The 27322-nt window shown below is 64.9% G+C and overlaps 10 protein-coding genes across 10 annotated transcripts in view; 3 read left to right on the forward strand and 7 right to left on the reverse strand.

Moving 5' to 3' along the window:
• The window catches only part of F751_3393 (5-methyltetrahydropteroyltriglutamate-homocysteine methyltransferase), a gene marked incomplete at both ends in the record, with an annotated part of 5164 nt that extends 1391 nt beyond the window's left edge, over positions 1-3773 (reverse strand). Inside the window, 8 exons of the mRNA XM_011397770.1 lie at positions 266-707; positions 874-1020; positions 1214-1428; positions 1667-1768; positions 1928-2050; positions 2208-2459; positions 2965-3315; positions 3513-3773. Coding sequence (XP_011396072.1) covers positions 266-707; positions 874-1020; positions 1214-1428; positions 1667-1768; positions 1928-2050; positions 2208-2459; positions 2965-3315; positions 3513-3773 — 1893 coding nt within the window. The remainder of the gene's footprint in view (positions 1-265; positions 708-873; positions 1021-1213; positions 1429-1666; positions 1769-1927; positions 2051-2207; positions 2460-2964; positions 3316-3512) is intronic.
• Positions 3774-4276: 503 nt separating this feature from the next.
• Positions 4277-6249, reverse strand: F751_3394 (Guanylate kinase; the record flags this gene model as incomplete). Its single annotated transcript, XM_011397771.1, has 4 exons — positions 4277-5152; positions 5270-5303; positions 5559-5887; positions 6061-6249. The coding sequence occupies 4 exons, from the start codon at positions 6247-6249 to the stop codon at positions 4277-4279; spliced, it is 1428 nt and encodes a 475-aa protein (XP_011396073.1).
• A 242-nt stretch (positions 6250-6491) lies between these two features.
• F751_3395 (Transmembrane protein 50A) lies at positions 6492-7701 on the forward strand (the record flags this gene model as incomplete). The annotated part of the gene is made up of 4 exons (XM_011397772.1): positions 6492-6707; positions 6800-6855; positions 7016-7161; positions 7586-7701. 4 exons carry the CDS (start codon positions 6492-6494, stop codon positions 7699-7701), a joined length of 534 nt encoding a protein of 177 aa, XP_011396074.1.
• Positions 7702-8299: 598 nt separating this feature from the next.
• On the forward strand, positions 8300-11787 carry F751_3396 (Retinoblastoma-binding protein 5; the record flags this gene model as incomplete). Its single annotated transcript, XM_011397773.1, has 9 exons — positions 8300-8330; positions 8819-9008; positions 9255-9735; positions 10060-10233; positions 10417-10534; positions 10688-10783; positions 11032-11138; positions 11247-11361; positions 11528-11787. 9 exons carry the CDS (start codon positions 8300-8302, stop codon positions 11785-11787), a joined length of 1572 nt encoding a protein of 523 aa, XP_011396075.1.
• A 207-nt stretch (positions 11788-11994) lies between these two features.
• On the reverse strand, positions 11995-12792 carry F751_3397 (hypothetical protein; the record flags this gene model as incomplete). The annotated part of the gene is made up of 4 exons (XM_011397774.1): positions 11995-12055; positions 12167-12276; positions 12436-12541; positions 12659-12792. The coding sequence occupies 4 exons, from the start codon at positions 12790-12792 to the stop codon at positions 11995-11997; spliced, it is 411 nt and encodes a 136-aa protein (XP_011396076.1).
• Positions 12793-14097: 1305 nt separating this feature from the next.
• On the forward strand, positions 14098-16089 carry F751_3398 (Laminin subunit beta-1; the record flags this gene model as incomplete). The annotated part of the gene is made up of 3 exons (XM_011397775.1): positions 14098-14271; positions 14415-14545; positions 14739-16089. 3 exons carry the CDS (start codon positions 14098-14100, stop codon positions 16087-16089), a joined length of 1656 nt encoding a protein of 551 aa, XP_011396077.1.
• Positions 16090-16471: 382 nt separating this feature from the next.
• F751_3399 (Programmed cell death protein 2) lies at positions 16472-18252 on the reverse strand (the record flags this gene model as incomplete). Its single annotated transcript, XM_011397776.1, has 4 exons — positions 16472-16639; positions 17178-17294; positions 17444-17752; positions 17914-18252. 4 exons carry the CDS (start codon positions 18250-18252, stop codon positions 16472-16474), a joined length of 933 nt encoding a protein of 310 aa, XP_011396078.1.
• A 699-nt stretch (positions 18253-18951) lies between these two features.
• F751_3400 (hypothetical protein) lies at positions 18952-21145 on the reverse strand (the record flags this gene model as incomplete). The annotated part of the gene is made up of 3 exons (XM_011397777.1): positions 18952-20106; positions 20270-20619; positions 21007-21145. 3 exons carry the CDS (start codon positions 21143-21145, stop codon positions 18952-18954), a joined length of 1644 nt encoding a protein of 547 aa, XP_011396079.1.
• A 518-nt stretch (positions 21146-21663) lies between these two features.
• Positions 21664-22326, reverse strand: F751_3401 (hypothetical protein; the record flags this gene model as incomplete). Its single annotated transcript, XM_011397778.1, has 2 exons — positions 21664-22015; positions 22235-22326. 2 exons carry the CDS (start codon positions 22324-22326, stop codon positions 21664-21666), a joined length of 444 nt encoding a protein of 147 aa, XP_011396080.1.
• A 451-nt stretch (positions 22327-22777) lies between these two features.
• The window catches only part of F751_3402 (Formin-like protein 14), a gene marked incomplete at both ends in the record, with an annotated part of 7271 nt that continues 2726 nt past the window's right edge, over positions 22778-27322 (reverse strand). The window contains 11 exons of the mRNA XM_011397779.1: positions 22778-23115; positions 23457-23578; positions 23726-23844; positions 24061-24177; positions 24283-24468; positions 24641-24733; positions 24959-25093; positions 25239-25481; positions 26241-26616; positions 26774-26849; positions 27010-27250. Of these exons, the coding sequence (XP_011396081.1) occupies positions 22778-23115; positions 23457-23578; positions 23726-23844; positions 24061-24177; positions 24283-24468; positions 24641-24733; positions 24959-25093; positions 25239-25481; positions 26241-26616; positions 26774-26849; positions 27010-27250 (2046 nt within the window). The remainder of the gene's footprint in view (positions 23116-23456; positions 23579-23725; positions 23845-24060; positions 24178-24282; positions 24469-24640; positions 24734-24958; positions 25094-25238; positions 25482-26240; positions 26617-26773; positions 26850-27009; positions 27251-27322) is intronic.

Here is a 27322-nt window from a genome sequence, read left to right on the forward strand (position 1 = left end):
GCGGCGGCCGCGGGGTGGAGGGCGGCCGGGGGGGGGGAGGAAGTGCGCGAGGGTGTGTGCGACATGCTGTGGGTGCACAGGCGCAAAGGCGACGGGGAGCCTCCCTGTGCGTACATCAGCAGGTGACACCACTCTGCAGCCCACTCTTCCTCCCAGTCACCCCCCCAACACCTACATTCCTCACAGCTTGAGACCATGGACGCACACTACCCACCCACTCCCTCCCGGCGCACCCCACCCCACGACCCCCAAAACAATCACCCACCTGCGTCTCGGGCTTGGCGCCGGCGACGGAGAGCTTGAAGGCGTCCACCGCCCAGTCCAGGTACCGCGCCCAGCGCCGCTCCTTGAGCGGCAAGCCCTCGCGCAGCGCGGGCTCATCCACCTGCACGATGCGGCACCCCGCGCCCTCCAGGTCCTCCATCTCTTGGCGCAGGGCCAGCGCGATCTGGAAGGCCTGCACGCTGCGTGCCACGTCCTTGCGCGGGAAGGACCAGTTGAGCATGGTCACCGGGCCGGTGAGCATGCCCTTGACGGGGCGCGCCGTCACCGCCTGCGCCAGGCGATACTCGTGCACCGTCATGGGCCCGGCGCGGGTAACGTTCCCGGACACGATGGGCGGGCGCACGTAACGGGAGCCGTAGCTCTGCACCCAGCCGTGCTCGGTGAAGGAGTAGCCGTCCAGCTTCAGGCCAAAGTACTCCACCCTGGGAGGGCAAAGGGGGGGGACGGGTGGGTGGGGCGGAACGAGCGTTCGGTGTGGGGATGGAATGGGTCGATGCAGCAGGAACACGAACAGACTGCTTGGCCTCGGGTCTGAGCGGCAGGCATTCCCCCCCACCCCGACACCTTCCCCCTGCCCACGACTCGCACATGTCAGAGCGCTCGGGCTCGCCGTGCACGGGCACGTCAATGTCCAGGGCATCCTGCAGGCCGATGGCATACCCGATCTCCACGCCGATCTGCTCCTTGTACTGCTCCGTGGAGATGATGCCGCGCTTGTACTGCAGCCGCGCACGCCTTTGCGAGGACGGGGCAGGGTGGCGAAGGGGGGGTGATTAGGGGTGGACGCGTACAGGGAGCCGCCGCTGCTGCATGGCTCAGATACTGTACCGCGGGACAGGCGCCTGCCGTCGAGCCATTCCCCCGGCTCATGTCACAGTAACAGACATCCCCCCCGCCCCTCCCTTCCCCCTGCTGCCATAGCCTTCACCTGATCTGCTCGGTCTGGGGGAAGGAGCCGATGGAGGTGGTGGGGAAGGGGCGGAACTGGGGCTGCTTTGGGCGACGTGTGGCGTAGTCCTCGCTGCGGTGGTACTTGCTGGCGTCGATGCCGGAGCGGCCCTCGTCGGAGGGGAAAGCGGCGCCAAAGGTCTCCAGCGCGGGCGGCGCGGTGCCGCTCCCAGACTTGGCCACGGCCACGATTTCCTGCATGGCGGCGGGGGGGGAGGGGTTGTGGAGTGACCCGGGGTCGGGATGAGGGGATGGGGCGCGACAGGCGGGCGACTGGGTTGTGAGGCTGTGCGCAAGGGTGGCGTTGCAACAAGAGGGACGCCAGGGGCCCGGGGGTTGTCGGTGCACTCCATATCCAGCCCACCCCCACCATATCGCTTGCATCCTCCCCGCATCCCCGCCGCCTGGACACCTGCAAAACCCCACCCCTCACCTCCAGCTTCTGCAGGGCAAAGGCCAGGCGGGCAGTCAGCTCCCCCGGAAGGTTCTTCTCGGCCCTCACGTCGTAGGGCAGGTGCAGCAGCGGCGCGGAGCTCTGGGCGGGAAGGGAGGGAGGGGGGCAAGGATGGCAATTGATTGGGGGGTGGTGCTGGGGATCAGAGCGCAGAGGTGTCGCATCACTGGTGCACGGTCTCGTACTTCTCAATAGCCTCCCTCTTCCCCTCACACGTTTCACTGCCCAACCAGGCTTCACCTGCACCACGATGGCCTGGTTGGGTCCAAGCCTTGCGCGGAGCGCGGCCAGGAGATCCACTGCAGTGCCATCGTCCCTCCAGATGCTGCGGCCGTCCACGATGCCGGCGCCCAGCCGCTTGTCCTGCCAATCGTGTGAGGGGGTGGTTGTGATGCAGGGTAATGAGGGGCTGCCAGAGTCCAGTGTCCAGTCCGGCACCCAACTCAAACAAGCTCGCATGCCCCACCTCAACAAAGCAGGTCGTCACCCACAAGCGGGCAAAACCATCCCAAGTACGCACCTCAGGGAAGCCCAGCCTGGCGATGGTGGCAGCGGTGGCACAGCCGTGGGCGGCCCCGGGCACGGCGCAGAAGTCGAGGGAGATGGCCTGCACAGGCAGGCGCACCAGCCAGGAGTAGACGTCCTCCTCCACATCGTCGTAGTAGACCACCAGGTTGAGTGGCACCCCCACGCCCGCCAGCTGGCTGTAGCTGGATTCGAAATCGGCCTGCAGCTCATTGGCTGTCCCCAGGGCCAGCACAGGCTCGTGCATCTGCAGGCATGGTTTCACGAGGGAAAACTTAACAGGCATTGATTGTTTCCCCCTTCACTCACGCGTGCTCTGGATCCCCCTTCATCTTTTCCAACCCCTGCCCCGTCTGTGAGTCTGGGCCCTCCTGTCATCCCAGGCAGGCCCCCAGAGAGAAGCAAGCACCCAACAGGAAACAAGTAGTGTGCACGGAGCAGGGTCGCAGGGTAGAGATGATCGAGGATTCGAACCTCGTTATTCTCCCAGGGGGGAGCGCTTTACCAATCGGCCAATCATCAAGGTTGCGACGGTGCAGGCACAAGGCAGGAGACAGGCAGGGCAAAAGAAAGTGAGCAAGGCATGCACAGCCCTCCCAACCCCCGTCCCGCAGTTTACAACATTGACATGGCATGCAGGCATCAACACCTCTCGCAGTGCAGTGCACGGCAGAGCAGGCCCCGGCAACACAGAGTCTACAAACAACGTCGACGCCCCGCCCCCGGCCGGAGGATCCACCCATATCACAGACCTGGACCTCCGGCACACCCAGCGCCTTGAGCCGCCCCAAGACCTCCACGTAGGCGGGCAGCAGCGCCCCGACCAGGGCCGAGGCGTCGGTGCCCTCGGGGTAGCGCGCCAGGGACACCAGGGTGATGGGCCCGATCAGGATGGGCACCGCCACATCAGACCCCAGCACCGCCTGCCCACGCTCCACCTTGGCCAGCAGGCCGGACCAGTCTGCCTCGACCGCGGGGCTGGCCTCCAGCTCCGGCACCATGTAGTGGTAGTTGGTGTCGAAGAACTTCTGCATGTCCAGCGCGTGGGCACCGTGCACACCACGCGCCATGGCAAAGTACTGAGCGAAGCCCGGCTCCAGGTGCTGCAGGTGGGAAGAAAGGGGACATCTGGTTGTGTTCAGGAACGGAATGAGGGGGGTCGCTGTGGCACATTCCAAAGCCAGTCCTCCATCAGTCACGTGTCCCACTGCACTCCGTGGGCATCCCAACCCCATGCACAAGCAAGGACAGTCTGTCCAACCTCAGCCCTGCCCTCATGACTGCAAGATCCTTTCCTAACCTGGAAGCGCTTGGGGATGAGGCCCAGGTAGGTGATGAAGTCCAGGATCTGGTCGTAGTAAGTGGAGTCCAGGGCCACCAGGTCCAGGCCAGCATCCTTCTGGGACAGCCAGGCCACCCGCTCGGTCTGCTCAGCGACGGTGCGCAGGTCGTCGGCGGTGGACTTGCCCGACCAGAAGGACTCCAGAGCCTTTTTCATCTCGCGATTGGGCCCGATGCGGGGGAAGCCGATGGTGGCCGAGGAGATCTGGGTGGAAACCATCTGCGCGGAGAGGATAGGCAAGGTTTAGAGGAGAAACCGCGAGTACTAGGCGCAAGAACAGGTCTTGGCAGGTGCTGGTGTCCGTTTGAATACGGCGTCGAGGCAGATCTCCCCCGGGCCCGACTGCAACAGGCTCGACCAGACTCACCTCGATGAACTTGCGGTGCAGATTGATGACAAGTGAAGCTTTGTCTTGATTTGCGGTCGACGCAGCGGCAGCAGAACAGATGAGATGTGGGAGATGTGTGATCCCCGGGCGGCGAACGTGCGCATTTGTGCCAAGCATCCGTTGCCCCCCGGGTCGATTGCTATACTTCGACCCTGGAGAATCACGCCATTGTTTGATTGTCAAACCGCTGGGGACGATAATCTGGAGGGCACGGGAATTAAATTAGCTGGGAGAGAGGGGAATCGCACGGCAGGTTCGCGTGGCGAGTGCCACAGTTTAGTGGATGTTCATTGAATGGCCTGTCAAGGTGGGCGCCAGCCAGTTCGGGCTGCTGTTAGCTGAGCCGCACCTCCCAGGCCACCGCCGGCCGCGGCCAGGCCAGGCCGTGCAGCAGCGTGGCGCCGAGGCCGCGCACGGCTTCCTCCCGGGCCAGCGTCAGCGTGCCCGCGACCAGGCCACGCGCGCCCTCGCCCGCCTTCTCCCCTTCCTCCTGCGCCAGCTGGCGCGCCAGCTGGCGCAGCGCGCGCTCGGCCAGCGCGGGCCACCCGCCCCCGCGCGCCGGCTCCCGCACGATGGCGACGAAGCGCAGCGGTCCGGCCGCCTCGCCGCCCGCCGCCGCGAGGCTGCGGACCACGGCCGCCGGCCCCGCCAGCCCCATCGCCAGCGCCGCGGCCGCGGCCTGGGCCGGCGCCTCCACGAGGAGCCTGGTCTCTTCCGCCGGCGGTTCATCCGGCGGGCACACCACCAGCGCGCTCACCGCAGCGTCCCCGCCCCAGCGCTCCGCCACGATGCGGGGCAGCGCCAGCACCTCGCCTTCGCGCTCCAGGTCCGCTACGACGGGGAGGAACGCGTGCTCGGCGGCGGCGCCCAGGCCCTGCACCCGCTCCTGCAGGGCCAGCAGGGGCGGGGCGTCGCCCGCCACGGCGACAACGCGCGCCCCCGCGGCCGCCAACTGACAGCACAGCTCGGCGCCCAGCGGGGCTCCGGCGTGCAGGACCATGAGAATGCTCCCGGGAGCGGAGGGCACCGCAAGGGAGGCGGGGCTTGCTGCGGGCGGCGTCGCGGTCGCCACATCCTCAGCACCGGCAGGCATCGGTATCGCCGCGTCCCCCGCAGCGCCGGGCCCCTCTATCGTCGCCAGTTCCACACCACGGAGTCCCGACGTCGACTCGGGCGGCTGCCGGCCAGGCCCCTCCTGCACGTCCGACCCCTGCGCCGTGCGGAAGGCGGCGCTGGCCTCCCCCGGGGTCGCCGGCGCCGCGCCCGCGAGGGCCCGCTCGCCCACCGCCGCCAGGCTGGCGTAGGCCCGCTCCAGGTCATCGTTCACCAGGATGTAGTCGTACAGCCCCTCCTCCCCCCGGCTGCGAGATGTGAACACATGAGGGAAATCGAGGGGTCTGTTGGTCGGTGGGCCTCGGGAGACAGGCGGCAGCCGTGGCGGACACCGCGCCGCCGGCGCCGGCAGGCAATCAGCTGGGCCGTCAGTCCAGCACAGGGCTTGCATCGGGCTTCGCCCGCGCAAGACGAGCGCCGTCTATGGCAGCCGTACTCTTTTGTTATGCGCCTGCCCTCCTGAGACACACCCACCGCCTCACAACCCCCAATCAGTCGCCCACCTCTCCAACTCCACTGCCGCGGTGGCCAGGCGCGTGCGTATCTGCTCCTCGCTGTCGGTGCCCCGCCCGCGCAGGCGCGCCTCCAGCTCGGTCAGGCCGGGCGGCGCAATGAAGACGAAGAGGGCGGGGAGCCCCGCCGCGCGGACCTGCCGTGCCCCCTGCACGTCGATGTCCAGCACGCAGCACAGACCGGCATCGGCCACATCGCGCACCGACTGGACGGAGGTGCCGTAGATGTTGCCGTGCACGTGGGCGTGCTCCAGGAAGTCGCCGCGCGCGATGCCAGCCTCGAACGCCGCCCGCGTCGTGAAGTGGTAGTGCTCCCCGTCCTGTGTCGGGTGGGTGGGTGGGGTGGGTGGGGCGGGTGGGGGGCGCTGGTGCCGAGAAAGGGACGTGCAGTCGCGATTCCAAGGCAGTATGCGTGAAGCCTGCCACAAAGTAGAGCAGGGCGCCCAGGGGCCTGAAAGCCATGCACACCCACGCCGCACCAGCAGTCCCTCACCTTCTCTCCAGGCCGGGGGGCACGGGTGGTGTGGCTGCAGGAGAATCCGTACTTGGAGCTGCTCTGCATGAGCTTGGAGATGAGCGTCCCCTTGCCCACGCCGGAGGGGCCGACCACCACCAAGGCGCAGGGCCGGGGTGCCGCCTCCTCCGACGCCATCTCCACCCCCGAAGACTCGTTCTGGCCCATGGGACTCGGGATTCGAGTGGCGACCGTCCTGCCAGCACACCAGCCTTGTAGATCGGCGGAAAGTTCCCGTGCGAGGGCTGGCATGCACGTGAGGCGCATGAGGAGGAGGTGGGAGTGTGACGCCTCGCCACCGAATGCGCGCGCGCGGAATGAGGGTTGAGAAAGTGATCAACCCTGCCCCACCCCGCAGTGACGACCCTCCCCTATTCCCCTGGCAAGTCTGCGACCCCGGTCTGCCGGGAATGGCCGCTTACACCCTGGAGAGCGCGGCTGTGAGGTGCAGCGACACCCTCAGCCTATTGGTCTCGCCCGAGGTGGCGGAATTCTGCAGGTCAAAGTCGGAAAAGTACGGGCCAGGACTGAGTGGCGCCCTCTTTGGCGTTGGTGTCTGGTTCTGGCTGGATGCTGTTGCCATCAGCCCCATCAAGGTGCCCTTCTCTCAGGCACGTCGGGGGTCGGTGAGGGGTGGAGCTTGCAAACCCCTTGAGGGGCTGGCAGCAGGAGTGAGACCAGACCCTCCCACCGCCTACGCTCCCCGACCTCACTGCAGTATCTCCCTGGACTGGTGGCGGTCCTCGCCTTGCTCATGATCACGGCTGTCAGGAGGTAGGGGGTGTAGGCAAGCAGGGGTTAGTCAAGGCCTTCACCCTGCAAAGTCTTGCTTGGCAGCCCCACTCATCAGAGAGCCTCACATACATGTCACCGTACAGCTTAGAACGCAATGCACCTTGTTCAGCGTCCAGCTCTGCCATGCCGTTGCCTCCAGGGACGAGATAAGTTACGATCCCTTCAGCGATGACGGCGTGTACTGTCGGTCGCGGTCCTGGCTGCTGGCGGCCTACCTCGTCTCCTCTGGAGCCGTCACAGGCTCAGTGTTTGTCATGCTGCACCACTTTGGCAGCAGTGCTCAAGGTGATGGGTGGACTCTAGGGATGGGGCCTGGGTCGACGTCCAAATCTGGCTCGGTATTGGCAGGGAAGGCCCCTGAACCTGTGCGGTGCTTGATGGGGACCCCATCTCTTGTGTGCTCCCCGGGACACGCCAGGGCCAGATCCTCACGGGTTTTCTTCTTGGCTGCCCTGTCGCCCGGGCAGCTGCAGATGCTTGCCCGTCGCGGTGTAGGGCTTCCCAGTCTCAACATTGCCCACAGCAAGCGCCCCCTGGACTGAAGGGGTGCATGTTTCCTTTCCATGATCTGTCTGCACACTTGGATGCCTTCCCAGATGGTCCTTCTATTCCCGTGTGCGCCCACCGTCACACCACCAGCCCCCATGGGCTGGCCTTCAAATCGGAATCTGGATCTCCACAACCCCCCTGCCCCCAATTCCCCTGGCAGACACCCGATGGGTCGGCATAGCGAGTGTGCTGGAGGTGGCATGCATCCTGGGCAGCGCCCTCCTCTTCTTCGTGTCGAGGTCGCCTGGTGACGAGGGTGGCTATGACGCATACTAGCTGGCCCATCCTCTTCCTGATCAACTTCCCCTGGCGGTGATTCTACGGTCCGCTCGGATTTCATCCAAGCAGTCGAGCTATGGGTGCAGGGACACAGGGCGACTCCTTGCATGCAGGCGCTCGTGTGCGCAGGGCCCTGCTGCCTCGAGTGACTCCCCAGCTCAGACTGTCAATGGCCTCCGCCCTGGTGGTCATCGGCGCCCTCGCCCCGTTCCTGCCTTGCAACCTCCTTGAACAGCGTGTTCAGCTTGAGGTACTGCACAATCGTGTTGTAAGGATTTGCATTGAGGTGCTGTCGATCTGGCCACTACCATTTGGTTGCCGAGCCCCTAAGATGCGGGGTGCCCGCCCCCTCCCTCTAGCACACCTCCTTGCGATGATGCAGGCACTCCAGGTAGTCCTCCCGGAAGTCATTGCACTTCTTGGGGTCGTCAGTCTTGCTCATGCACTCAGAGAAGTCCATGTACACTGCGTAACACCTGCAGCACGGTGAGCCGTAAAGGGATGACGCACGGGTGGGGAAAGCACTCCTCCACGACCATTCTGCCCTCCTGCCGCGTGCCTGTTGGGTCCACCACGCAGCCCAAATCCGCTCGCCATGGTGGTGCTGACGTCGCGGGGAACGGGCGGTGAGCGTCGCCTTTTGCTGACAAGGAGGTGCCCACACCTACTGACGAGTCCTGTTCGACCCCAACGACGCAGGCGAATCAGAATAAGGACCACTGGGGACGCAGTATCGAGGGCACTGGCGGCCTCGGGGAGGGTTGACTGGGTTTCTGGGAGTGGAGGGGGTTTGCGGATTGCATCACTGAGGGCCCGGGGTGCCAGGCGCGCGCGAACGCCTGGTTCAACCTGTGATCTGGGGATCGGCCTGTGAAGCTGTGTGCATGAGGCGATGCTGCTACAAGCTAGATGCTCTCCACCTCATTCCCGATCCAGTCTGGTCCAGGAAGGGAGTCGGCGTGGGAGACTCCGGCATGGGAGTCACCACAGACCTCCTCGGTACGCTCGCTCAGGACCTCTAGCACGGAAGGGTGAACGTCAAGGGGTGTGGTTCCAAAACTTGTACCTATGAGGACAAAACCTCCGCCTCCGTGCCCCATTGATTGCATCGCAGATGCATCTGAACTGGTGGGTTTGCCGGAGCACTGCGAGGAGGTGCTGAAACCACCACCAGGCCAGCCCGCCCTCTGCCTTGCCTTCAACCCTTCCGGGACACTGCTAGCCACCGGATGTGCGGGGGGTGACATCCTGATCTGGAACTACCAGACCAGGGCGCTGGTGCGGACCTGGAAGGACGGGCACAAGTGCGCAGGGTGCTCACGGGGCGTCATCACACATTGTTGATCACGGGTGCTTGGCCTTGTGTCAGGAGCAAGATCGATTTCTTCCTGCATTCCAGGGGAATGGTCTGTGGCGCAGGCGACGCCTGCTCCCCTGCCATCCATTATGTATGCGCCGCACCAAGCGGCATCCTTGCAAGGTCATGCTACAGGCACACCGGTTGCGCAGTATATCTCAACGACCCAAGCACCCTCCCATTGCACTCACAGTGGCGCCGTGCGGTGCCTGGTGTGGAGCCCGGATGGCCATAGTATCATGTCTGGGGGCGCAGACGGCAGCATCGTCACCTGGGACGTCCTCTCCGGCCGCCCCACCGCGAGCCAGCCCCTCGGCCGCGGCGCCGTGGTCTCCCTGTGCCCCGGTCCCGGTCCCGGCCAGCTGCTGCTCACCTTCCGCGCCGCCCCGCCCGCCGTGCTGACTGTGGGCGGCGGGGGCATCCAGCACCTGCCCCTGGCCGGCTGGAGCGCGTGCGACCCACCTGAGGCGCCCGAGCCGGCCCCTGCAGAGGCCACGAGCGCCGGGGCCGAAGCTGGCAAGGATGGCAGGGGCGGCGCGAGCCTGGCCGAGCAGGCCACGAGCAGCGGGTACCCGGCCGCCACCGCCCCCGGCAGCGCCCTCATCTACGCTGCCATGCGAGGGGCCCTGCTGGTCGTCCGGGCCTCGGACCTGGCCATCATCGACGCCATCAGGGTGCGAGTCGGGAGGGGGGTGCTGGCAGCATGGTCGGGGAGAGTGTGTGGTTTTGCGACCTGTGCATCGTGACTTGGTAAAGAGGATGGCGTGCAGAGGAGTGAGAGCCTGGCCCAAGGGCCCGTCCTATTCCTGCTCAAGATGATGCTCTGCGTGGACAATCACTCAGGGCCAGCACCTTGCAGCTCAGACAGGGCGTCGACTTTTTTGCCATGTGCACATGATCTTCCACACTCCTGGTCATTCTTTCTTCCTGCACACCGTGGACAGTCTCATCACTCGGCACGCTGCCCCTCCTTACTTTCCCCGCGTCCCCCCTCCCAGGTCCAGGCAGCGCTGCGCGTGAGCAGCCTTGAGCTCGACCCCGGCGGGACGCGGCTCATCGTCCTCGCCAACGATCGGGCGGTGCGGGTGTACGCCATGCAGGCACCGGCCCAGGGGCTGGAGGCCCTGCCGGCACGCGATCCTGGCGAGGTGGAGGCCCTGGTGGCCGCCAAGGTGCGCGGGAGTGGGGAATGGAGTTCCGACGGGAGGGGGCAGGGACGCTGTGGGGTGGGTCAGCAGCATGCATGGCCAGGCAGCAGGGCGAGGGGGGACCCAGGAGGCCGGCATGCGCCGGGCCCGGCAGCCGCCCCTCCCCTGCGCGGACCCCGCACGAGCCTCTGCATGCACATCGTGCAGACGCGGCGGCCGTCCGGCAGCATCTTCTACGAGGAGCGGGGAGCTCTTCTGCGGCCCTCCCGTCGCTTTGAGCAGCAGATCGAGCGCAACACGTGGAGTGCCGCCACTTTCTCTGGAGGTGGGTCTTCTGAGGGAGCGCCGTTGCCTTGGGCTGGCTCCCTGGCTGTGTCTGTTCGGGCTCCTGTGTGCGATGCGGGCTGGGATTCTGCCCCTGGGCGTGTACCGACGCACCCGCGACATGATGTGCCTTTTCATCCCAAATTCAATGCAGATGGGGAGTATGTGCTGGCGGCCGTGGCCGGCCAGACCGAGCATGTCATCTACGCCTGGAACTCCCACTACGGGCACACCGATCGGGTGTTGGAGTGTGAGTCGGGTGGGACTGGGAAAAGGAGTGGGGTTGGGAGGCGGCAAGTGGAGGAGGCATCTTCGCGAACAAAGTGCGTGTTCACGTCGAGCCTCATCGGACGCTGTCTGAAACAACTATCCAACCTCAGCATGGGTGCCCCGGCCCGGCGCTGGCGCATGCTTGCCCCTGTGCCTCTCCTCACCAGGTCTCCGCCTGCTACTGCCCCCGTCTTCTCCAATCACCCGCCCCCACCCTGCCCCTCACAGGCATACGCGGGGCGCATGGTGTTTTGGCAATGGCGTGGCATCCTCAGCTCTACCCCATGCAGCTGCTCACACTCGGAGGCAGCGGCAGCATCTTCATCTGGACCAAGGTGGCGTTTGGCATGCGAGCTTGTGCTTCCTTGTTACAGTCATGTGGTTGCCACGGTACCCTAGGCATCACTCTCGCTGAACCAAATCACCAGTTCCACCCGATGCAGATCTTGAGTGACAAGTGGACAGCCTTTGCCCCAGACTTCCGGGAACTCGAGGAGAACGAGGAGTACATAGAGCGTGAGGACGAGTTTGACGTGGTGCAGCGTGCAGCTACTCCCGGTGAGACTGGCATGGAAATGTGAGGAGTCGATTGCCACGCCCTGCTGTAGACCTTGATGGTTGAGATGAACACGATATAATTGGTCGATCCATATTCCATCCTGTCGAGCCACTTCCTGCAAAGCTGCCTCACTCTTGAGGATTGCATTGCCCCACCTGTCCCCAGATCAATCCCTGCCTGCAAATGTGGATGCTGACTTGGACATCGTCACCCGGGGGCCCAGCAACACACCCACCCCTGCATCCTCGGACCTGCTATTCCTCCCCGTGGTCATCCAAGCAGAGTCAGACCAGGGCCAGGAAGATCCTGATGCTGACGCAGCAGGCACTGTGCCAAACGGCGGTGCCACTCCAATGGACGAGGACGACTCCGACGGCGGCCCAGACCTGACTGTGCAGAAACGAGCACGCCCAGGAGTGATTTGACCGATTTTCCTTTCTTTGATGCTGATAGACCGCTTCCCTGCTTATTTTTCTGCACGCCAGTGTCGAAACATCGATACCCTTTCACCCTGCTGGCGACCACAACCCCTGACTGCCCCCTCCCTGCGATGGTGTGCGGTGCCTGCGCCACTTCGTGTCTTGCAAGAGGATCATCAGCATCAGTTCAATACAGGCTGCAGGGAAGACGAGTCACTGAGACTTGTACACGGAGTCCATTTGCTTGCTGCCCTGGAAGTTCTGGGCGCCGCCCCTGTTCCAAAATGATGGGGAGGGAGGAGTGGTGTTTGTAACCTTACAGAGTACAAAAGTGGCGATGGACATACCAAGAGCTCTGCCCCCTTTATCCCCAACTTGCCTGGACCTGGAGTCCATCCGCATCTGGCCTGCATTGTGGTATACCTGGTGTCCGGGGGACCCTGCCTGGTTCTTGCCCTGGTTCTTGACCTGCTCTGCCTGCATCTTGTTCATCTCCTGCCAAAGTGCAGGGGTGGGAAGAGCGGGGGAATAGATTCGTTACATCTGCTGTTGCATGAGCCTGCAAAGGAAGACATGCATGGCATCGATGGGCTGCCCATCTGGGGCCTGCGAAGATTTATATCCACGCCATTCACGACCACCCCCGCTTCCCACCTTTTGGAAGCCGGCACGGGCCACGGCGTCAGGACCATCCTCCTCCTCGTCACCCTCCTGGCTCTTCTCCCCATCGCGGACCTCGGGCGTGATCTTATGGTAGTGCCTGTGTACCCGAGGGATGCGAGCGATGGGTTGAGAGCGGATCCCGACACCATAAGCGGGATGTCGACCTTCGGCACTCCGACATGATGGGGCTACCAGCTACTCCGTGTGTACTCACTCCGGGGCGGCATCGATGATCTTTCCCTCGGGAACGGGATCGGTGTTCAAACCCAGACGAGCGCGGGCCTCTCGCGGCAGGTTCGAAGACTCGGCGGCTTTGGTGATGGGGTTGGGACGACCCTCCGACGACATGATGAGAGAGTTCGAGAGAGTGTTACGAGAAGGTTATGCTCTGCAATGGCGTAATGGAAGGATTCTAGATATTGTGACGGGGGTAAGTGATTGTATCGTCTTGGGGGGGCGTGCTTGTTGGTGAGTGATCGCAGCTAGACAGAAGTTGGGTAGCTGAGACACGCAGACAATCTCCCCACTTGACACACAGGAGCTCAACTCGATTTCAACTTCCTAGAGACCGAGTATACGATGCACAGGACATGAAAATCTTGCAACTTCTACCTGCACTATCACAGACAGACAGTTCTTAGCACGTTTATTAGATTATGTGGATGTAATGGCAATATCTTATTTTTTAGCTACCAGGCTGTCGGCTGATCAGGAGATGGCGAGCAAATAAATATGCTGTTGTATTCATATTGTGAGCATGCTCACATGAATTCCCAGAAAACGCATTGGGAACCTGCCTCTGCGAGAATGCTGAAGGGATTCCCACGTGAGGCAAACCCCTTTCACCCGTACACCAACCCTTGCCATGCCATGCATCACGCAAAGAAGATGGGCGATGCTCTGTGAAAAATGAATCAATAATGGAGAGCAGGTGGGTGGGAATGGGCACCGGGCGTCCAGCGAAGGGGACCCCTTCCCCACTATACCCTTGTAGCAGTTGCCCGCTCATGTATGCACTCCTTCCACACACTCACACGAATGACGCACTCCATACCAGTGGACCGCGTATGATGCAGTACGGCACCAGCAGCTCTGCGTGAGATTGCCCTCTTACGAAAGCCGTACTGAGAAACAGCCCGTTGAGCAATGGTCACCCGAGAAAGCCAAGACTTTATAAGTAAGATATGCTATCATAGAACCACTAGCTTTCAACTTGGTTACTTCTGTAATCTTTGCGCTCATTTTGAGGGACTGGCACATTCTAAGATGGAGCCATCCAGATCCCATCCGTCTGAAGTGGCGGACAAGCTCCGACTGAGAGATCCAAGGGCACGGTGGCCACTGGTTTAGCTTCAAACACCATCATGTGCATGACTACATTATTCTATTATTCAGCGCCGGCACGCCGGCGCACAGAGCGCCGGGAGGCATGGACACAGCAGACGCGCGGGCGGCGGCATCTAGGCAGAAGCTGCCCGGCGGCAGCTGCTGCGAAGGCGACATCCAACTACACAGCAACTCGCCGGCGCGCATCATGGACACGGTAAATGGCAAAATCCGATTGCCAGGCACCATTATTCGCCCATTCGCCCATCATCCAGAACGTCGACCCAATCCGAAAACCCACTTCCTGACCAGTTAAGAACATCCATCATGTCTGCCCGCGATGTCCAGAGCCACCCCGTGGGCGAGAACAAGTCTGGTGGCGTCTTCGGCGCCATTCGCAACACATTTGGCCTCGGTGAGAACGTCACCAGCGCCGAGAAGGTTGTGAGCGAGCGTGTCGAGACCGTGACAACCTCCACCAGCGCCAGCGCCGCGAGCAAGGTGTGCTGAGGGGTTGGCTTGGGATTTGCTGGGCATGGCCCCGACATGTGCGAGCCATTGCGCGGAGGCCCTTTCGTATCCTGATTTGTGAGATTCAACCCATTGCATCTTGCTCATAATTACTACTATTCCCATCACCGCAGGAGACCACCGACGAGTGGCGCAAGGCCGAGGCCGAGACCGTGCGTGCCGAGCAGGCCGCTGCCAAGGCCGAGGTCCTCGCCTCCAAGGTCGACACCATCAATGCCCAGGCAGCCGAGGCCGCCAAGCTCAAGTGCGCTGGGTATTGGTGTTTCAGGGTTTGTTTGTACATTGTAGTTTTCCCATCTGCAGTGCCTACCTTGAGTTTGAAGGGTCATGGTGCTGGTTTGAAGCTTTAATGATTAATTTGATTTACCTTGCATACATCTATCGTTTATTCTAGGTCATTCATCCCCCTCTTCCCCCCCTCCCCCCTTCAATTCCAGGGCTGAGGCGGAGCGTAAGCTGCGCGACACCCAGGGTCGCATCTCCGACCTGGATGGCCAGGCCGAGAGCAAGCAGGCTGAGGCTGCCGACCTGGAGAGGCAGCTGCAGGCAGCCCGCGCCGCAGCCGCCCAGGCCGAGCGCCGCCGCGCGGTGATCCTGGAGGAGGCTTCCAAGTCCTCCGCCCCCGCCGCCGACCTGAAGGCTGAGGCTGACAAGCTGGACGCCGAGTCCGAGGCCGCGCACAAGAAGGCCATCGACCTGCAGAAGCGTATCGACGCGCTGCGCACCTCCAAGCCCGCGCAGCAGGCTGCGGAGCGTGAGGAGGAGGCTGCGCGCCTGCGCGCTCAGGTGGGCTCCCTCCAACGCGAGCTGACGGCCGAGGAGCGTGTGGCTGCGGAGAAGCAGCAGGCGGCCGACACCGCGATGCGCGCCGCATCCGACAAGATCCGTGAGGCTGACGAGATCGCCAAGGTTTACTGGGCCGCCCGCGATCTGTCCAAGGAGCTGGAGGCGCATGCCAAGGAGTTGGCCAAGGAGGCCGCTGAGGCCGCCAAGGAGGCGGAGCGCAAGCGTGCGGCTGTCGACAAGCTGGACGACCGCGCAGATGGCGCGGAGCGTGCGGCCGAGGAGGCTCTGCAGCGCAAGGCCGAGCTGGAGCGCGAGGCCCAGGCCCTGCTGGGCTCCAAGGCCAGCGCCGAGGACCGTGCCGCGCAGCTGGAGCGCGAGGCCGCCGCGCGCCGCGCGCAGGCGGGCAAGCACGAGGAGATTGCTGTGTCCAAGCGCACCGAGGCCGAGCGCGTGGTCATCCCCGTCGTCCCTGACTCCGACCTGGCGCGCCGTGCTGAGGAGGCGCGTCGCGCCGCCGACGCCGCCGCCGCCAAGAAGGATGGACTGGACTCGGATGTCGAGCGTCTGCAGAAGCTGAAGCTGGAGGCGGAGGCAGCCAGCCAGGATAAGCTGTCCAGTGTGACCACGTACCGCGATGAGGCCCTGGCCCTTAAGCAGAAGGAGGAGGAGCACTGGGCGCGCGCCAAGGAGCACGGCGATGCGGCGCGCGGGATCTCCAATGAGGAGACTAAGCGCAGGCTGCAAGCCGTCGGCAGCGGTGGCACCACCGCCCAGCACAGCGAGGTGGAGCATCAGAAAGTGACTGCCACCAGCAACCGCGGTCGTGTGGAGAGCAGCGAGTCAGGGCAGAGGGAGGAGATTACCACCACCAACCTGGCTGACACCGTGCCCAGCAAGCCCAAGGGCACCTCTGCCGGGCGGGTGGATCTTCCCGTCAAGGAGACTACTGAGCAGTACCGCAAGGAGGAGAAAGCAAAGCAGGAGTCCACCATCAAGCAGTGAACGGAGAAACTGTAGTCTCCCCTGGGAGTACTTGCATTGATACAGTGCGCTGAATTCAGTGTACCCTTCCCCACATCCTGCATCACACACCCCTCTCTCCCCTGCACCCATCCGATGAACAGTAAACCACATCGTTACCCCTGCTTTTGTGCCCTGCATTGTCTTGCTAACTTCACGCCTTGAGTGATGCGTCGTTCCATTCCTGGTTGAATGTGTGGGCTTGCGCATAATCCTGATTCCCTTTGCACCCACCCGTCAGCTTGGTGATTGTGTGACATGTATACATTCAATTTCACATTCAACACCTTGAACAAATCAGCAATGAGGGGTTTACAAGGGTTTGGGTTGGGAAACTCATAACGACTCTGCCACTGCAATAACCTCATCGTAAGGGAGGTTGTACCCACACAAACTCGTCCAGGTATGCTGAAGCTAAATTCTCGCCTGGGGTACAACTGGCTGAGCAACAGTACACCGCCAGCATGGCCCAATCAAGGGCATCCTCCCTCGCATCATCGATGCCTAAGTGGGTCAGCAGCTGTGGCATGATCTGCAGGGGTGGTAGTGGGAATTGGCAAGTTGAACTGGGAGATCAGATGCGGCAGGGAAGAGGATGTAGTCGATACACGCCTGTAGGAATTCCCTCCTGCACCTGATGCCACGACCAGCCCACCCATCAGCAGGCCTTCCATCGGTCACCAGGGAAGACACTTCTTCCGACGACGCTCCTCTGTCGACTCTCAAGCACACCACCCGCTCCCCCTGCTTCACCTGGAACTCGAAGCGTCGGGGGGCACCACACCGGGAGCAGGGTGGGATGTCCTGCTCCCCAGGCGTCTGCTTCCTGCAAGGCCACAGGGGCCGTGCGCCCGATTCGAAGCAGTAGCGCAGGCACTGCGCCGGCTCACTTGCAATCTGCAAGGGAAAATCAAGGAGCGGGGTGAAGCGAGTGAGTGGCAGGAACGACAGCGAGTGGGAGGGTCTCTCGTAAGCTGCTCACATGAAGCCAATGCCGCACCCGTGCTCCAACAAGCCGCCATCCCATCCCGCCAGCCAACCGCAGCGCAGCATCGCACCCACCCACCCACCCTGGCAGAGAAGGCAGCAAAGTCCCTCTGGTCGTCGGTGATCTGTGCCTCGACGCCCTCCATCACTCCTGGCTCGTCCTCACTGTCCTCGTCGCCAGCCCCGCCGCCGCCCGTGTTCTGCGCCGGGGGCGCAGAGGGCAGGGTGCATGGCGCAGTGTGGAAGACAGGAGGTCGGTGCGAGGTGCCAGACACTGAATGAGGTACCCCTACTCTTCCCCTCCACACCCCAGCCTGGAGCATAAAAGCCATTCGCCCAGCACCCCCACCTGAATGCAGGCACGCTTCATCAGTCGCTGCAGCTCCCTCTCCTGCTGCTCTGGATCGCTGGCCGAGCTCTCTTCCTCAACCACCAGCTCGGCCTCCGGGAAGATGAAAGGCGATCGGCCGGTGCTCTGCGGCAGGTCGCCCTGCTCGGCCCGAGCTACATCCCACTGGTCGGGGTGGGTGGGATCTTGGAGGACACGCCGTGGGCGGGACTCTTCCTCTGGCGCAGGCGCCTCGCCATAGAATTCGTTGACGAGGGGCAGCTGGCACCTCAGCGCCCGCACCCCGCCTGGCTGCAGCAGCTGAGCCGCCTGCATGGTGTGCGAAGGGAGCCTGGTGAGTTACCACGGCGTGTTACATTGGCCTTGGCAGGTTACTCAAGGCTGCCTGCATAAATTGGTGGATATAGATGTCCATCAGATACCACCACATACCGTTCCCGCCGCCCCACAGCCCTGCCAGTGCTACTCACGTCTGTGTGTATGAAGACAAAGACGGTCCTGTGGAAGGCTGCCGCGTCGGAGTCGACGGGAGCATAGACTTGGAGCAGGAAGCTGAGCGGTGACCCTTCATCGGGACCCGCGAGCTGGGCGGGGGAGGGCAGTCGCAAGGGGTCCAGCCAGGCGGGTCGCCCACCCAGCTTGCTGGGGAAGCGGTGGCGCAGGAGGGACTCGGGACTCAGTGGGGTCTCCACGAATCCCAACAACCACTCATGCTCCTCCTCTTCCACGTCTTCATCCTCGCTGATGGCCTCTGCGTCGGTGGGCAGAATACTGCTCACGGGCGCCACGTCTTTGGCCGGGCCTCTCATGATGGGAGGGCGGAAGACCTTTATGTAAACGGGTGGGTAAACTCAAACTAGGACACATGTAGTATTCAGGCATATCAGATCGCTCGTGGCTGCGCAATTGGGTTGTTCCAGCCCATTTGCCAGGACTCGGCTTCCTGCTCGGCGCCTTCGTGAATCGTGCGCTCGTCGGCCTGAAGAGTTGCCACCAACCCCCCATCAATATTGTTTCCCCCTTTCTTAACAAGCAGTCCTGCAGCCCCCTGCAACACCCCTGCCGTCCTGAAAACTGCACATTCTTGCATGGCTCATGGGTTCAAGACGATGGGTAGCACAGCACGTGGAGCGGTATGGTGTAGGGAAGGTATCATGCCAGGCCTGGGGTATTTACGAGACAAGGCATCCACGGCGACCTACAGGTGAGTACGCAGGGGAAAAAAGAGCTACACATTCAGCCCCAGGCCGGCTGGTGAGCGCCGCCTGGCGTGTGGGTGGACAGCCGACGCAGGTGCGTCGGCGGTCATGCATTGGGTCAGGCCTGCAGCCTCAGCACCGGCTTTGGAGGGGGTCCGAAAGAATGGCCAGGGTGAGACTGGGGAGCGCGGGTGCCAATCAGACACTTCCCCCAGCGCACACTGTGTCGACGCCTCCTGCGGTCCTACACCTCCCGCGGTCTTGCGCCTACAGGGCCCCACACCACCCCCTCTCCCCCGCATCCATCGCTCAGTTGGCGGCCACGACGGCCGGCCCTGCCTCCAGGTGGCGCTCCGCCTGCGCGCCGTACTCCTCCGCCGCCTCCTCGTGCTGCGTGGTCTCAGCGCGCGCGCGCTCCACCTCCGCCTCCAGCGGCCCCGCCTCGCCGCGCTTGACGGCCGCGGTCTCCGTGCGCACGTGCGACTCGTAAAGCCGGCGGTCCACGCGGCCGCGGACGAGCGCCACATGGGCCTCCAGCGCGCGCGCAGCGGCCTCCGCCTCCGCCGCCTCGCGCAGCTTCTCCTGACGCAGCGCCACGGGGGCCGCGGCGTCGCCCAGCACGGCCAGCGCCTCCTCGCGCCGGCCCGCGGCCTCCGCCTCCAGCGCCTCGGCGCGCTTGGCCAGCTCGGCCGCCTCGCCGTACTTGGCCTCGGCGAACTCCGAGGGCGCGCGCGCCTCCTCCGCGGCCTCGCGCGAGCGCTCCAGCGCCAGGCGCGCCGCCTCACGCGCCTCGCTGATGCGCAGCGTCAGGCCCGCCGTCTCGTGCTTCTTCCGCGCCGCGATGCGCTGCCAGTCGTCGGCGTCGGCGCGAACCTTGCGCACCTCTGCCTCCGCCCACTCGATCTCGTCGCGCAGCTTCTTGATGCGCGCCGACAACACCCCGATCTCCACCTGGTTGGCCTGGATGCGGGCGGGCAGGTCGCCGGAGTGGATGGAGGCCGCCTTGGTCGCGATCTCCTCCCGCTCCTGCTCCACGATGGTCAGCTCCGCAGCGAACAGCTCCGCCTCCGCGGCCTTGCTCTCCGACAGCGTCTTCAGCTCCTCCGACTCCGCCAGCAGTGCGCGGGATCGCGCCTCCAGCACCTGTGCATGGTACTCGGTGTCCGCCGCCTGGGCCTTCACCGCCGCCGCGTCGCGCTCGCGGGCCTCGGCCTCCGCCGCGATGGGGCGCGCGCGCGCCACCACCGCGCGGCGCTCCTTCTCCGCGGCCTCCGCCTCACCGTACAGCGCCGCCTCGTTGCCCTCGATCTCGGCGCGCTTCTCCTCTGCCTGGTCCACCTTGAGCTTCTCCAGCGAGGCCTGGGCCAGCAGGCCCTCGGCATCCACCTCCAGCGTCTCGGCCTGCTCCTTCAACCGCTGCAGCTCCCCCTCCTTCTCCTCCAGCTCCTGCTGGCGCTGGGCGGCCTGGCAGGGGAATGGGGGCGGTTGAAGGCAGCGACGGCGGATGAGCTGCACGCCAGCCATCTGCTGTTCAAGGCCAGGGTTGCATCTTCTTGTACGCGCCAGGGATCCACCTCCTTCTTCCCCAGAATCACCGAACCCACCACCCTCTGGGCCCCATGCGCACCACGAGGGCGGCCTCCTGCTGCTTGATGCTCGCCACGTCGGCGGCGGCCATGGACTCCACCTCGAAGTCGGGGCGGGCGTCCACAGTGGTGATCTCCTCGCCCTCGCCCACGGCCGCCAGCGCGGCCTCGCCGGGCCCGCCGAGGCGCTCGACCTGCACCCGCTCGCCTTGGATGGCGTGGGAGCGGGGGCTGCCGATCTCCGACTCCTTGTCGCCTGGGGTGGGCGCGTTCTCGGAGGTAACGGAGCCGGGGGAGGTGGCCTGGCGGGGCTGGTGCAGAGTGACCCCGGGAGTGGCGGGCGCCTCGCTGGCCTGGGGGCCCTCGGGGATCTCCAGGGTGCTGGGCTTGCCTGCAGGGAGGTGGGGACAGCAGGGATGAACATGAGGAGAGAGCAGCGCAGAATGCATCTCTCGACCGATTGAGTCCATCAATGAGAGCTAGTCCCCATATCAGGGGCAAGGTGAGTGCTACTGAGCTCTTAAAGGCCCAGTACAGGTGGGCATCCAGCTCAGGGGGGGAGCATGACCTCATGCCTCTCGCGACCTCCAACCCTCACGCCGGCGCACCGCTTCCGGGGACCGCCTGGGCCCCAGCACCTGCGTAAAACATAGGAGGACGCATTACAACCAGATCGAGAGTGTTGCATGCCGGCTGAGCACGGACGCATGGACAGGGTCGAGGGGGGGCAGCAAGCGTGCTCCATACCCGCACCGCGCCACCGATCATGCCAGCGCACCCTTCTTCAGAGACCCGGCGACCTCGGGTGCGCTGCTGGCGGAATCATCCTTGGATTGCATGCCGACCGCCTTCTTCACGGAGGACGTGACCTTGCTGGCCCAGCCGCTGTCGGAGCTGGGTTTCTCTGCGGTCGCCATGCTGCTTGCTTGGGGGCGAAGAAATGCAGAGATGCTTTGTGCCTCTGCCGGTATGTGGTCGTAGCTTTCGGGGTGGGCTTGCTCAGGGGCCGTACCGAGGAATTGTTCGTGCGGAAAATGCCAGATGGGCCCCCTCCCCTGTTCCTAGCTTCCACCCAGCAACGGGAACTCTTCTTGGCCCGTCCGAGGGCGTTTAGGGTCCCGACGCCATTCCCGGCCGGCCAGGGCATGCATGCCGCCGGAACAGCGCAACCATATGCAGGAGAATCAGGCATTCAGATGTTCTCAGTGCGATCACGCAACTCTGGAAGGTCTCAGGAGGTGCCTGGCCCCGGCAAGCCGGATGCCGGCACACTTTGAATCCATGTGACCTGGGTCCTGCCGGTTCCAATACCATCTGGATCTCACGTTCTGAGCCAGCGATCGTCTGTTCGCTGATCCAGCATCTTGTGAAGAAGCTTTACATGGAAAAGAATGAAGCGAGAGGTGCCATACGTGAGCATAGTCAGTGCAGCCCGTCAACGGAAGGGTATGGCCAGGTTGGGGGTTTTGAGCGTGCGTTCGGCCATGCAGGCCGCCTTGCCCTTGATCATGCGCCGCTGGCCGGACGTCAGGATGGGGGCCGGTGCGCCGACGTCCGTCACGCGCCCAGAGTACCAGGCCCCGCCCTCCAAGGAGCAGTGCACCTTGATGTCAAAGCGGGCCAGCTCGCGCGAGCAGAGCAGGCAGGGCGTGGAGCAGCCCAGGGACCCATCCTTACGGCACCGGTACACCGTCATGTGCGCGCCAAACTTGCGCCGAACCCACGACACGACGCGCGCGGCGGGAACGCCGTGCCGCCTGGCGTCCGCCACCCAGGCCTCCAGGAGCCTGGTGGGGCGGGGTGGGGCAGGGAGGTTGGGGTTGGGGTGCAGCATGGGATGGAGCCCTCGTAGGCAGCCACAGCTGGGAGCGACAACATGACACTGAATTGCATACATGTCCATTTGACAACAAAAGGCAATATACACTACGGCAAGACTGGTACTCCCCCACGAGCATGCATGTTCAGGCGACGCCAGGCTCCCCCCCCTTCCCTTCTCCGCGCACCTCCGCTCGGCGCAGCAACGGTGGGTGCTGTTGACATGGCCATTATTGCCGTTCACCTTTGGCGCCTTTTTCATACTGTTCGTCAGGCCCATCCAAGGCGGCGAGGCTGAGCAGGCAGTCCCGGGAGGGCAGGGCGTACACCATCTTGCAGGAGCAGAAGGTCTTCCCACACATTGTCGGGAGCGGACGTGGACAGCCTCGAGGGAGGAGGCACCTGCTCTGATGCTCGGGGATGTTGGGGCTGGCGATCTGGTGACAGAAAGCCGGGAAGGCCCGGTCATTGCCGGGGGTGCTGGTTGGGTGGACCAGGGCCGTCGCCCTTTCCAATGCCACGAGTTGTTCCCCTGGGGACTGTCTTGTACATCATTTGCCGCTCGAGCCCGTCAGCCCTCTATGCTATTCGCAACATGCATTTCCTTGCTTCAGTTGTGGGCATATGGGCTGGCTTATGCTGCTAAAGATGTCGGCGCTGGGCAATGTTAATGCTGCGTTCAGCTCATGCAGGCAGTCCGTCACCGGGTGCGCCTTTCCCCGCCCCGAGGCCTATCGTTTCTGCGTGGCCAGGCGGTGCACCGTGGCGTAGGCGGCGTCGAAGGCCGTCACGTGGCGGTGCAGCAGCTCGAAGACGGAGGCCGCATCCTGGTTGACCCCGGCCCCGAGCCACTCGAGGGTGCGCCTCGCCTCCTGCTCGGTGGCGGCGCTGGCCTCGCTCAGCTCGGCGAGCTGGGCCTCTGCCTGCGCCAGGAAGGCCCCCAGGACAGCCGCGAAGTCCGCGGGCGAGGCATTCGCCTCCGCCGCGCATTCCTCCGCCACCTCTGTGGCGTGCTCCTTGCGCGCCGAGGCCAGGCCGCCCTGCAGGGCCCTCAGGGCCTCCTGCACGTCTGCAGGAGGGGAGTAGGGTAGGGAGGGGAAAGGGGTGTGTGTTGAGGGTGCGAGCTCAGGTGCAGTGGGGGAGGGGAAAGACGCGGGTCAAGAGAGGCAAGGCATGGGTGGGGCGAGGAAAGCTGGAGCACCAGCATGGTATCATAGGCCAAGGCCTCGGCGCCCGACGCCGCCCCGCCGCACCACAAAAGCGCTCGGCACGGCACTCCACGCCACCGCAGCACTGGTCGTACCCCCCCCCCTGCAGTTCTTTCCACCCCTCCCTCACACACCTCCTGCCCTTGCTCAAGGGAGCCCACCAGCACTCTCATCAACCACCCACCGCATCCCTGCCCCTCACCGCTCTGCATGCGCCGCACCGCCTCGGACAGGGCGCCCAGCTCCGAGGCCAGGTATTGCGTGGCGGCGCGGACTTCCGCACCCTCGCCGCGGTACACACTCCACGCCACAAAGTCCAGCAGGCTGCGCAGCTTGAGGGCAAAGGGCGGGGCCGCCGGCGGGCCGTCGCTCGACGGCGGGCCGACGCCAGCACCCTCCGTGCCCGGCCCGTCGGCGCGTGAAGCTCCAGGTCCCTCCCCGCGCCGTCCGGCGTGTGGCCGGGGCTGGGACCCCTCGCTGGCCTTGACGTCCGCCAGCTTGAGCAGGGACTCCAGCTTCAGGGCAGCCGCCCCGCCCCGGGCCGTGCCGCTGTTCAGCGCGTTGCCCGCGGCGAGCACCGCCGCCAGCACCTGGCAAGGTGATTGGAGGGGACAGGGAGTGAGGCGTGGCGAGGTGTCAGGCTCGGTATGGGATGAGGGTTGGGCTGCGAGCTCAGGGGGCGAGAATTCAGTGCCTGCCACAGGGCAGGGAACACCCGGCAAGAGTGATCCCTGAGCTGCATGCCGGCCCTCGGCCCAGACTCAAATCTCTCAAATCCCTGCGCCCCTGCTGCACAAGCATCGCACCTTGCGCAGGCGGCGGCTGGCACGCAGCTGCTCTGTGGCCAGCCTGACCGCCGCCATGCCGGCCGCCGCGTCCTCGCAGAGCGATCGGAACTGGAGGCGGAACATGAGCGCGCCGACCTGGTGGGGTTGCGGAGAGGACGAGGCGCAGCATGGCGTGGCGTGGCATGGTGGTGAGACTTCATGTGGGCCCCAAGGACCCCAAGTCCCCTCGCTCAAACCCACCGTGCATGCAGCCCCGGCATGCCCCACGATAACTGCACTGCACATCAGAAACCCTGCGCTCCTCGCCTTGGCAATCACACGCGGCACGTCGCTCATGACCAGCATGAACTTCTCCGGCGGCGACAGCTCCTCTGCTGGGCCTGGGTAGGCCCGAAGGGCCTTGGCCTCGTCGTCGCTCGGCACGATCTGGCCGGCGGGCAGGGGCAGAGTGGGTGTGGGACGGGGCATGACAGGGCAACTAGTTCAGAGCAGTGGCGCCCTCGCCTGCGGCCACACGGCTGCAATGCACCCCCCCCAAATGACGAGCATTGCCCTTGTGCATGCTTCACAGCAGCCGGCACTCCCCACCCACACCCACCTGCATGAGCAGGCTGAGGTGGTCCAGCCCCAGAGCACCCGACCCGGTCAGCAGCGCGGTCCGAATGCTCTCGAATCCAGGAAAGGTGGAGAACTGGGCGGGAGCAGGGGGGGGTGGAGGTGGTGCTTGGTGTTGATGTGAAAGTGTCACGTGCCCATACATCAGAAGGCTGTCGCTTAGTGAGAGCCTCTCCCACAAGATTGCCTGCCGTTCTAAGCTGCAATGTGGCCGCTGAAGATGTCCCTGCCGGTTTGCCTCAGCCAGGCAGTCCCGGCAAGCCAACGCAGGTAACCCCATCCCTGCAGCACGAGCCGGCACCTGGGTCAGCATGATGGAGACGTTGTTGGCACGCGTGAGGGGAAGCACCTTGACGACGGGACCGGTGGCCTTGGGGCCACGCCCAATTGACCCCGCCCCTCCAGCCCTGCCCCGAGCCGGCACGGTGGGGTGGACCTGCGAGAGATTGTATTGTTTTGGGGGGGAACTGGTCGGTTCAATGCCTCGACCACCTTGCATGGCTCCAATATCGAGACAGCCACCAGCTAGCACCCACGCCATCGCAACAGCATTCACCGCCCCGGGCCCATCCACCCTTCACCTCAAACAGCTGCTCCAGGGTGTTCCTCGCCACGGGCTCCAGTGGCTGGGCCTCCCCCAGCTCCTCCCACACGCTCCCAGGCTTGCGACGCATGGTGTCCCAGTAGAAAGCGCGGAGCTTCTTGGCACCCACCGCGGGGGTGGACGGCGGCGTGGGCGGGGGCGGCACCCCGGAGCCCTTCCGCCGCGGCAGCGCCGGCGGGGTGGGGGTGCCCAGCGCGCCAGGTCCCCCCGGGCTGCCCCTCTTGGGAGGAAGGGGCGGCGGCGGCGGCGTCCCCGGCGGGCCGCGCGAGAGCGGGCTGGCGCTCTTGCCGGGCGGCGGGGGAGGGGGCGGCGGCGGCCGCCCGCCCACCCGGGCTGACTCCGAGCGCTGGACGCGGGTGGGGGTCTCCTCCCCGCCCGCCGGCTCGGCTGGCCCCGCGGGCGCCGCAGGCGTGAGGGAGGGCGAGCTTGCGCTCCTCCGGCGAGCGGGCGGCGGCGGCGGTGGCGGCGGCGTGGTGCTGTCCCTGGGGGATGGGCTCTGCGCTGCGCCTCCAGAGACGGGGCTCTGCGCTGCGCCTCCAGAGGACGGGCTTCTTGGGACTCCCCCGGGCCTGGGAGGCAGTGGCGGGGGCGGCGGCGGGGGCGGCGCGCCCGAGCTAGGCTTCTGCGGCGTTGTGGTTACGCTTGTGGCTGCGTGCACCTCAATGGTTGAGGCAGTCACATTCGCATCCAAAGCAGTCACCTGCGCGTCGCATGGCACAGCAGAGGTGGTCGCGTGCGCCGCACCCGTCCCCTCCGCAGCCCTCTGCTGATCCTGCGGACCGTTCGTGCAGAGTCCGGGGACAGTCCTTGGGTCTGGAAGGTCATGCCCCGGCGACGACGAGCTCGCTCCGCCGGCCCCGCCAGCCTCTCGTGCCGCTTCCATTTCAGCCAGGCTCAGCTCAGCCTCTACCGCGTGGGGCTCCTCAAGTCCAGCCTCACTCATGTCAACCTCCCCTGCCGCAACTTTCCCAACTCCAACCTGGATCGCAGCGCCCCTGCCTGGCGGCGCCTCCCCGCCGGCAACCCCGCCCTCCTCGGACCCGGCCAGGCTGGCGGCGCTGCTGGAGGCCGCCGGTCCCAGCAGGGACTGGCCCACCCGGCGCAAACGCGCGGCGGTGGGCGAGGAGGAGGCGCTGGAGGCGGCCGACACGGCGCCCGCCTCGCGGAAGAGAGTGCGTGGGATCTGGGAGGGGCGCAGGCGCGCCGACTGCACCGCCCGGATCTGGGACATGACGTCGTCCATGCCCGACTCGGGCACGGGGCGGAAGCCCAGGAAGCCGTCGGTCTGGTCGATCAGCGCCTCCCAGCTGCCGCGCAGCCGCTCCACGTCGGTGTGCAGGTCGCCCGCCTCCCCCCTGAGAGGTGGCGGGGTGGGGAGGGGTGCCATGTGGTGGGGTCCCAGGATGAAAGTGGCGTGCTCCACAGTTCCACGCATGATCCCCGCCCTTTGCCTCACCCAACAACCAAGATACCCCCCATCTATTCCCCCTTCCCACCACCACCGAGGCTCACTCTGCCATGCGCACGATGTCGTCGTCCAGCATGATGTCCATGAAGAAGCCCTCGGCCTCCGCCAGCGCCGCAGCGCCTGGTCGTCGGTGGTGAGCAAGGGGGGAATAGTCTGGGAGCTGCGCAGACCCGGGTGGCGGGTCCTACACTTGGGTGGTCGAGGCTTGTGCCGGGCTCTCTGGCCTCTCCCTCACCCTTCCCAAGCCCCCCCCCTCGCGACCCCCAACACGCCCACCCACCTGGCCCCACGCCCGGCAGGTCCAGCTTGAGCCCCGTAACACGCACCACCCCCGCCTCGACAAAGGCGGTGTGGAAGGAGTAGGCGGCTGCGGGCGGCTCCCACTCGCCCACGTGGTCGGCAAACCAGAGGGCCAGGGTCACGTCGCCCTGCACCACCAGGCCGACATCGAAGGAGAGCGTGTCGTCCTGGCCGGACAGCACGTCTAGCGAGGCGCCCTGGGTCCACACCGCCCTGCCCCCCTGGTACAGCGTGGCCAGCACGCGGCCCGAGCCGCGGGAGGCATCGGGCAGCGCGCGCGCGCGCGAACCCCG

The sequence above is a fragment of the Auxenochlorella protothecoides genome (genome assembly GCF_000733215.1).
Source record: "Auxenochlorella protothecoides strain 0710 unplaced genomic scaffold scaffold36, whole genome shotgun sequence".
In the NCBI taxonomy this organism is placed as follows: domain Eukaryota; kingdom Viridiplantae; phylum Chlorophyta; class Trebouxiophyceae; order Chlorellales; family Chlorellaceae; genus Auxenochlorella; species Auxenochlorella protothecoides.